Source organism: Podarcis raffonei, chromosome Z (genome assembly GCF_027172205.1).
Source record: "Podarcis raffonei isolate rPodRaf1 chromosome Z, rPodRaf1.pri, whole genome shotgun sequence".
NCBI lineage: Eukaryota > Metazoa > Chordata > Lepidosauria > Squamata > Lacertidae > Podarcis > Podarcis raffonei.
The window spans coordinates 13,456,750-13,466,657 of NC_070621.1; the positions used below are offsets into that span (position 1 = coordinate 13,456,750).

General features: G+C 45.0%; 2 protein-coding genes across 6 annotated transcripts in view; one reads left to right on the plus strand and one right to left on the minus strand.

The window, feature by feature from the left end:
* PNPLA7 (patatin like phospholipase domain containing 7) overlaps positions 1 to 8,063 on the minus strand; it is a 96,931-nt gene extending 88,868 nt beyond the window's left edge. For 4 of the 5 annotated variants that reach the window (XM_053373231.1, XM_053373229.1, XM_053373227.1 and 1 more), the window contains exons 1-4: positions 7,870 to 8,063; positions 4,383 to 4,454; positions 2,381 to 2,468; positions 1,280 to 1,362 (exon numbers count right to left, since the gene is read on the minus strand). In XM_053373231.1, coding sequence (XP_053229206.1) covers positions 1,280 to 1,362; positions 2,381 to 2,468; positions 4,383 to 4,454; positions 7,870 to 7,905 — 279 coding nt within the window. In that variant the 5' untranslated portion in view covers positions 7,906 to 8,063. The remainder of the gene's footprint in view (positions 1 to 1,279; positions 1,363 to 2,380; positions 2,469 to 4,382; positions 4,455 to 7,869) is intronic. The other variant, XM_053373230.1, reaches the window with a different exon arrangement.
* A 157-nt stretch (positions 8,064 to 8,220) lies between these two features.
* MRPL41 (mitochondrial ribosomal protein L41) lies at positions 8,221 to 9,539 on the plus strand. Its single transcript, XM_053373233.1, has one exon. It carries the CDS (start codon positions 8,551 to 8,553, stop codon positions 8,956 to 8,958), a length of 408 nt encoding a protein of 135 aa, XP_053229208.1. The 5' UTR covers positions 8,221 to 8,550; the 3' UTR covers positions 8,959 to 9,539.
* The last annotated feature ends 369 nt before the right edge of the window (positions 9,540 to 9,908 follow it).

A 9,908-nucleotide genomic window follows, 5' to 3' on the forward strand; every position in this document is an offset into this window, starting at 1 on the left:
AGCTTGCTCAGTATTGTCTATACTGACTTGGCTACAACTCCCCAGGGTTTCGGGCAGGAAGTCTTACCCAAATCCTAGCTGGAGATGCCGCTAAGGATTGAACTGGGGCCTCATGCATGCAAGGTAGATGCTCTACCACTGAGGTACAGCCCTTCTTCAAAGAATGAGAAGCCCAGCGACGGAATGGTAAAAGTTTTATAGCTGTGATAATTCAAGAAATAACTCCCTGGTGAATGCTGTGGCTGCTGGGAGTTGTAATCCAAAACCTCTGGAGAGTACCAGGCTGACCAAGGTTGATTAAGGCATTATATTTGCAGTGTGTTTGATTTTGACATGTTCCTCCCAATGCTCTCTATCCATGGCTTTGGAGGCACAACTGAGTTTCCAGTATTAGAGGACATTTCTCCTTCATGTGTATTATTGATAGATATTTCAGCAGCATGTTGGCAAACTGTTACCTGCGAAGGGGGTCCTTTCACAACCAAGGGCATCTGCTTGGAACTGCAACAATGGCAATATATTGAGCACCATCTATTGGAGTGCCATGTGTACTGCAAATGAAAGCAGGCTGCCATGGCAGATCTACTAACCTATTTTCCCAGGCTCATTCTGCCCTAATAAAAAAAGATCTACCAATAGAAACACTGATGTGGATTTCAGAAGTGCTTCATGGTTGACTGCTGAGCTCCCAGATTTAACAACTTGGGGGATTTAGTAGTTGAAGCAGCCGTCATTCCCTCTAGCTGCCAATTTGAGTTCCATCACATTCTGCATTCAGAGGGCCTGGGAACTCATGGGAATCCCAGGGATACATGTCTGTGCACGATCCTCCTGTATTCTCCCCTGTGCCACTGTATGTGTGCAATCAGATTAATAATGTTGATGGTTACTTAGCAACTACAAACTCCCTCCCCTTCATAATTCTAAGAGTTCTCTGTGATGCTTTCCCTAGTTAAGTTACAAGGGCTGAACATAAACTCAAAAGACTCTCCCCACCCTCCTTTCAGAGGTGTCCTACAGAAAAGCACTTTACAGGGCTGGGTGCTAGACTGTTTGCAGAAGTATTATAGCAGAGTCAATGGAGAGCAAAGTGCAATTCACCAGGACAGCACACAGACACAAAGCCAATCTTTCAGCATTTTTTTACCTCTAGAAGAGATATGGAGCAGGGACAGAAACATGCATGATGAACCCAGCCAAGGCCAGCCCCATGTCAAGACAAGAGCATCATCAGTCTGAGCTTGCTGTTAGCCTCCAGCTGGTCACCAGCAACCTTTACCTTGCGCATGATCTTGCGGCCGTAGAACATAACTTTGTCTCTCTTACGGAACCTGTACTGAGGCACATGTGGCTGAGGTTGCTCTGAAAGAGAGAAGGCTCATCATCCTGTAGTCCCTTTGTGAAGAGTGAGAGCCTATAACACACAAGCGCAGCTTGCCCACTTACCCCTGTACAGCTAAGCCACTGCCCTTGATGGAGAGAGATGTCAGGCCAATACACTCTAACCCCTCCCCCTGGGGCAGAATGTTGGGAGGCCCATTTATGTTTTGAGATGTTTGTAGGCTCCAACATTTGGGGGGGGGGGGCTTCTGACAAGATGCCCTCAATAGACATCCTCCTCACCACTGTCATTACCGCCTATTTGCTTGCTTATTTCCTCTGGACCCAATCCATAAAACTGCCCAGATGGAGAGACCAAGGCACATGGAGGGTGCTGTTTCCTCGCTCTTGTCACCACCTACATGCTCAGAGAAGGGCAGGTAAACAGGTGCCATCAGCAAAGCAAAGAGGCAGGAGGACCAGCATGGAGGAGTCATGAGCCAAGCTCCAGGTGCCCAATGAGGCCAGACCCTACCACCACGTTTCCAGAGTTTATGATGAAAGCTCACTTCCAGGGCATGCTCCTAATAGGATGGTTTCTAATGCTACCACCAGAGGTATGAACTCCAAATCCTAGCAGCCCCAGCCAGGATGGCTAAGGGTCAGGGATGATGGGAGTTGTAGTTCAACAACATCTGGAGGGCTACAAGTTCCCCACCCCTATTTTTTATCTTAAAGGGAGAGTAGATAAGAAGACAAGAAAGTAAGAAGTAGTAGTATGCTGTTTGCTTTTTTATGTTACCCCTATAGTAAGAATTCACAGCATGTTTTTGTTAGCTGCACATCTTGAATAGATAAAAAGCACTGGAGGGGAACACTGAAACCTCCTCTGGCCTGAAGAGAAGCTGGACTCAATCCCACACTTACTCAACAAGTGGGTGGTGGAGCTCCGTGCTTTATTGACATGCTCTTTTGAGCATTAATATGGGATCACACTGCACACGAACCCCCCAAATTCTATGACAGCACGTCAGCTCTCAACCAAAGTGATCCAACTTACTTGATTGCTTCACCTTCCTGTAAACAAAATACACAACGATCCCAATGAGCAGCAGGGCAACTGTTGCACCAATGATTATTCCAGTTAACTGTGGGAAGAAGAGACAAGGGGAGTCTTAGGCATTGACATTCTTCTCCACCTAAGCCCTTTCCTCAAGCCGTACTAGGAACACAACGTTTCTGGGGAGGAAAACATCTGTTGCAGCTGGCAAAGTCAACCAAACAACTAATTATTATTTGTTCCATTTATTTAAAGTGTGATTTCTAAACCATCCTTCATCAAGAGAGGTGCCAGGGTCATTTACACATCTGTCTTTCTAAAACATGGTGGATAACATTTTTCATCCAGAGGGTTGCATTTCCTATTGGGCAACCTTCTGGGGATCAAATGCCAGTGACATGCGACACTTAGGCCATTATTGGATACAACCCTATATTTATTGTTTTGTCATCTTGAGTTTTGCGGTTCCCCTCTAAATACCATTTCATAACTGACTGTCAGAATTGACTGTGCTGTTGTGCTTTTGTGAGTGTGACAAGTTTCAACCATCCTCCTCAGCCTTGAAACTGGAGGGCAGGGCAGGGATGTTGGTTTACTCAGGACAGGAAAAAAGAAGCACTCCTTCACACAGTGTGAAATTATGGCCTTCATAACCACAGGTTGCCAATTTGAGATAGCTTTAAGAGGGGACAGAGAATTTTTCTCTCCTCTCATAACACTATAACTCGTGGACATCCAATAAAGATGAATGTTAGGACATTCTGGGCAGATACAAGAAAGTACTTCTTTGTGCAATGTATAATTAAACTATGAAGTGTGCTCCTGCTGGAAGCAGCAAAGGCCACAAACTTGGATGGCTTTAAAAAAGGTTTGGACAAATTCATGGAGGATAATTCTATCAATGGCTACTAGCCATGGTGGGTATGTTCTGCCTCCACGGTAAGAGGCAGTATGCTTCTGAACACTGAACAGCAGAAGGTGAGATTGCTCTTTTCCTCAGGTCCTGCTTGTGGGATTTCCCACAGGCATCTGGCTGGCCACTGGAAGAACAGGATGTTGGACTAGACAGACCAATGGCCTATTCCGGCTGCAGACTCATGTAATGTTCTTAAGATTAGACATATTTAGCCAAGATGGTTGTGTGTCACCACCATGATCAGAAGCAGTATGCCTCTAAATATTTATGATTGGGGTACACTGCAGCAGGAGGGCACTGCTACCCATATGCTGCTTGCGGGCTTCCCACAGGCATCTGAACACCATGAGAATAGAATCCTGACCTAATGGGCCTTTGGTCTGATCCAGCAATTTTCTTAGGTTAGTTCTGAATGTGATTCAGGGGACTGTCCCTGACCCTGTGCTACATTTTGAAAGCCCCAGCTTGAAGGCCGCACACAAGCCTCCTCTTGGTAGAATGTCATGACTTAAACGTTTTGAGTTGGCCACCAAGCCCAGTTACAATGTGGGCCACAAAAAAAAGAGTAAGTTATAACACTCCTCAGCTTTCCCATAAAAAAACTTCTGATTAGGTTACCATAGTAAAGGCTGCTCCATTAGAGCAAATGAGGCACAGCCTCATGAACCTCAGTCTGCCCAGACAGCCCTCATGTGTCCTGCCTTCTTACTTACAACCAGTCCAGGGGATGGCACTGCCTGTCAGCTATCTCATCCTCCTAAGTCTCAGTGTTGCCCTTTTAGAACCAATTCAGGAGGAGAAGGACAAAACTAGAATTGGCTGGTTCTGTGTCTCATTGGCTCTGGCTCCACCTACTATTGGGCTCCTTGCCTTCTGCTCTACCAGTTCCAATGGGCACCACCCACCACTACACCACTGAGGAGACACAAAAGCAACATAGCTACCTTAATACGTAAGATGGCATGAAAAATGGGGAGTGCAAGACACTGCATAAAAGAAATCTGAAGCCAGATCAAGACCCAGTTAAGCTCTTTGGTGCCTTTCAGAAGCATCCAAATTAAACAAACACACAGGCTCAAACGTTACCATAGTAGTCTGCATTCGATCTTGTACGAACTGAAGAACTTGCGTTCTTAGGTCTAAACTTGAGGAGTTGACCTAAAGGACAAGAACACCAAGGGTATAACACAGATTGAAGGCAACAGCTCCCCATCCCCCAGAGATGTGTCTAAATGAGAGTTTACAAAGCACATGTTGGTTGAGCTCTCTAGTTAAAGAGAACTAGAGCCATTTCCTGAGAGTAAAAGAATCCAAGTAGTTGGAAAATCAGACCCTGTGCTAATGCTTTCATAGTTGCTTTAATGTTGTGTTAGGGAGGGAGAGAAGGGAACCATCTGCCTTAAATGATGTTGTCCCCCTCTCATGCTGGAGCCAGGATGAAAAAAATAATAATGATGGCTGGTACTCAGCTGTCTTGGAGTTTAGAACAGTCACTGTGGTATTATTATTATGCTATGATCTATACCAAGGATGCCTCATCAAAAATGAAGAAGTGATTGGATTCTGGAACAAGGAGGTCAGCGAGTTTAAGATGTTCTCTCCTTCCCTTCCAGCATGGAGACCTGGGACAAGGTCTAAATAGCTATTTTGGACCCACCCAAAGACTTGGTACAAATTAGCATGGTAAATATACACACACTAACCCTCAATGTGTATAGTACTAAACACAGAGTGAATAGCTTCAAGTTGTTCATATAAAAGATGGCAAGCAGCAGGTGGGGGTGGGAGAAAAGCCTCAAGATTTTATATATCAGGATGTTTATTTAGAAACCATATATTCCTCAAACAGTAAGTTGGATCTAAAAGATAACACTCAGAAAACACACTCACACCATTAGGTTCATTCATTTGTATGTTTTATTATCATACAGTATCACCTCTGTGCATGGCACTTTATTAAATGTAAGATATCAGGTCCCTGCCCTAAAGGGCTTACAAATCTGTAAAGTCACACAAAGAAGACAACAGAGGCAAGGGGGGAGGGGAAAATGGAAGCAGCGTTGAACCAGGGAAGAATAGGCAATTATTCCAGTTACATGTATACGAGGGAAGAATAAGCAAATATTGAAGTTACTTAGGTTTAGCAAGCATAAGACATAGTATTTACTAGTAGGTAAATACCAAATTATTCACAGAAGAAGTGGGGTTTGAGGAGGAATATGAAAAAGGTAAGAGATTGGCCAGTCAGAGGCATTCTCAAAGACAATTCCAAAGAGCACTAAAGGGGCAAGTACAGTTTTTTGAGTAACATGAGTAAGCTAACCATCAGTAAGCAAAGTTATGAGTTCCACTTTCGTGGATGGCAAGACATTCTGGCCACCACACCAAGACAGTTAGAAAGCAAACTTCAGTTTTAGGTTCGTATGTGATACACATCAGAAGCAGGTTCATACAGCATAGGGGGAGCATTTTCAGTGTAAACAAAAGTAGTCCCTAACAGATGAAACATGGGACATTTGACATATTAAAATACAAGAGCAAAAAGATTAGGACCATCTGAAAGTTGGGTGGAAGCAAGAGGGGAACAAGAACCAAAATAGGGGTATCAACAGTGAAACCAATAAGCAAGGGATGGCGAAGCTGTGGCCCTCCAATTATGTTGGGCCTATTGCCCACATCATCCCTGACCATTGGCCATACTGATAGGGGCTAGTGGGAGTTAAGAGTTTAACAACATCTGGAGAACCACAGGTTCCCTATCCCTGCTCTAAGACACCTAGACAGCAGAAATGCCTCTGGACAGTATTCAAATGTGAGAATGGAAGACAGGGGTTACTCTCTATGCTCTCACAATGGTGAATGGGCAGCCAAGTGTGGATGCCTCAGGATAAGTGATATAATTGCAAATGAATTGGTATATTAAGCGGTGTTATAGAAATAAACAACAACTCCCTGGGAAGTGACAACTTTCTGGCTGTATGAGATCCAAATTTCAACTAGAACACCAGCTTTCTTCTAACAGAGACCATACAAATGCCTTCAATGACGTTCACAAGCAAGGATTGAATGCAATATTCTCCCCAGGATCAAGTACTCTGAGTTGAACTACTCCACATTAGACCATCATGAAACATGGACGTTTATTTAGCAATCATGGCTAATGGCAGCTGATAGAGCCACCCTTTAAGGACCTAAGAGAATCATGAATCAGATCTAAAGTCCACAGAGACATGAAAAGCTTCCTTACACCAGGTCAGGCCATCTGTCAACCCAGCTCAGTAGTGCCTACACCAAGTGGCAACAGATCTCTGGGGTTTCAGACCAAAGGCTTTCTCAGCCTAAATAGAAATTCCAAGGATTGAACCTAAGACCTTCTGCATACAAACAACAAGGTTGTAACTAGCCACTCAGAGTGAACCCACTGAAATCAATATTAGTCATGCCCATCAATTTCAATGAACCTATTCTGAACAGAAGCAATATTGGATATAACACACATTCTATAGCACTAAGTTAGGGCGCTTGCCTCCAGGAAAATCTTAAAGGAGGACCTGATGGCAACTTCCTCTCCTGCTTCTCTTCAATAACTTGCATTAAGTAGCACATAGCCTCTGAATTTGAAAACTGTATACAATAGTATAGTAAGCCTGCAGCTTACATAAGAGTTCGTTCCAGCGATCTTGCCTAAAGCCAAAATTGTATACTGTTTTGGGTTCAATGGCAGGTGGGATTGCCAAAGTCATTTTTCGCGGAACCCCATGCCCTTTTCAAAAAAAATTTTTGCCACATATGTAAAGCTGAGACTGCCTGGTTGGCATTCATCCATAGCAGGGCCTTCTCTGTGGCAGTTCCCCATTTGTGGAATGCCCTCTGTGGTGAGGTGCATCTGTCTCCCTTGTAACTAACTTTCAGGAGGAGTTTAAAATATGTGCAAAAATGCCTATGGCTGAGTGATACTATGCCTGAATGATGTTATTCATAGCAACCCAAACATAACTAGTTCAGAGAGTGTTTTTAACTGTTTTTAGAATGTTTAATTGCTTATATAATAGGCTGATGTGTCTGTCACCGTGGACTCCTTGAAAGGAAGGGAATGATATCTGCCTTTTAACATCATGGTTTTCAATTATCTTTTCAATGCTTTTAAACAGTCATTTTAAATGTTTTACTGGTAATAATATTGTTTTACTACAAACAAATATTGTGAAATAAGCAGGATATAAACGGAACAACAACAACGTAACTTCCATGAGTAGTGATCTCCCCTCACCTTTCAGCCAACAAACACATGCACACTTTATCCCCACAACAACCCTGTGAGGTAGGCTAAAAGAGAACGACTGGCCAAAGGAAACCCAATTGAGCGGCTACGGCTGAGTGAGGATTTGAACGCAGATTTTCCCCGGTCCAACGCTCCTACATAACAACCACCACAACCTCGACGACGGCTGCCCCCCTCCGCTCTCTCAAGGGAGCCCTTTAAAGCCGTGCGGGTGCGGAGGGGGGCGAGAAAGCCTGGGAAGGGAAACGAAGCGCGTACAAGGGCGCCGCGCTGAGAGAGGAGGCCACGTACCTGCGGAGGGGAGGAGCAGATGTCATCGCTCTCCATGGCAGGTCTCCACAGGCAGCCAAAGCAGCCTCCGGGGAGGGGAGAATGGAAAGGTGGGGGGTAAAAGGGGAGGAGGCGCTAACGGTTCTTTTCCCTGAGGAGAGAGCCCTGCGGGCGGGGGCGGTGTCAAGGGGCAAAGTTCACAGCGGAGGTCAAGTGGGGTTACTTCCGTTTGGGGGTTTTAACGTCATTTCCGTTCAGAAAGTTTCGTACTACACTAGTTACCTTTCCCAAGCTTGGGCGCTCTCTGACATTTTTTGGACTACATTTCCCATCAGCCCAAGTAGAGCAATCACGTTGGCCAATCAAAATGGCGATCATCCTTAAGGTTGTAATCCTTGTGCGTCCCCTCCTTCCAAGAAACTTCCAGGCCGAGACCCTTTTAAGTAAATGTTGACTCTGATTGGTCCCGAGCCTCCCCTCCAATAATCTGTTAGAGAATTGGACCTCCCCTCCGACCCCCTAATTGGTGAAATGAAAATATGGAAGACAGCGATTGGCTATGCGCTTATTAGCCAATGAGAACGAGCGGCATTGATGTGTGCCTGAGAGAAGGGGGAGTAGTGCTGTGAGGGAAAGTAGGCAAGAGATCAACGAGGCTCAGGTACTTTCATTTCTCCTTTGCAAGCACCTGCCTATCTATCCATGGGGCTGTTGAGCGAAGTGACGCGGGGCCTGGTGCGCGGCGCAGACCGCACGGCCGCCTGGACGAGCAAGCGGGGCCCGCGCACTTTCTACAAGAGCCGCGGCGCGCACCCCTTGGGCTACCTAACATGCAACCGGAAGTTTAAGCTGGTGCCGGAGAAGGTGCCGCGCCTGGTGGTGCCGGACCTGAGCGGCTTCAAGCTTAAGCCTTACGTTTCCTACCGGGCCCCCGCCGGCAGCGAGCAGCCCCTCACGGCCCGCGCCCTCTTCCAGCAGACGGTCGCCTCCAAGATCGAGAAGGACGTCAAGGACGGTACCTTCAGCCTGCAGCAGCTGGAGAAGTACGGCTTCGAGCCGACCCAGGAAGGCAAACTCTTTCAGCTCTTCCCCAAGAACTTCGTGCGCTAGGACGGCGTTGCAAGTGGAAGGAAAGCTGGTGAGAACATTTCTTCCACACATTTATTAAGCAACAAAATGTTTAAGAAAAGTTAAAAAAAAAAACTTGAAGTATTCACTCTTCGCAAAACATTTCAGCTCTTAAAAGGAGCAAGACACCAAAGGATTGGAACTAAGTGGAAACTCTGGGGTATCTTCAAGAAGTTCCTGCTTTCTTTTCATTGATGCTTGAGTCATCTCAGAGGTCTGGACGAGCAAGCAAGGAATGTAGAAAGCCAGAAGAGCACCGCAGTTTTGCCAGCTGCTGTGTTGGAAAACTATAAGGGATACATCACACACATACCAAATCTTGTGGACACAGTCATGCAAGCAGAGCAGGAAGAATTTATGCAAGCCCCAAGTGTTGGTGGTTTTCGTTTTCGTTGTTTTTGGAAATGCTACTCAGCGGAACAATTTTACTGGATTGTTTGGAAGTTGACATGTATAGCTTGTGAATCTAGGCCTATCATGGATAGATATTAAAGAGACTGAGGAAGCAGGCAGCAAACACTGGTCATCTTTTTGTTTAAATAAAGAGTTTATAAAATGTGGAGGCTCATTCTCTTTCTCTGCACAAAATGGCTGTATAGGCGTTTTGCTACATAGCAGACAATAAACTTTCAACTAGGTAAGCTGCCTATTCAGTAAAGCCCTTCAAGGTATGTCTTCCTGACCACTGAATTGATTGAAGTGACACAATCTACTTAACAATGGGATAATCCTGCTCTAAAAGCACTGTTCCTGAAAATAATTCTTGGGAGTCCATTATTATTGTTATGGGAGGACTTATTTTTAATGTGGAAGCATTGGCCTCACCAAATATAATTTATTATCATTTACAGTTAAAATACCAGAGCTATCTTATAGTAAGTAGACTGTTGAATGTAAATTAGAATTAAGGGGAGAACTGCAAAAAAACTATT

Coding starts and splice junctions, on each gene's coding strand:
- MRPL41 (XM_053373233.1), top strand. CDS start 8,551: ATGGGGCTGTTGAGCGAAGTGACGCGGGGCCTGGTGCGCGGCGCAGAC.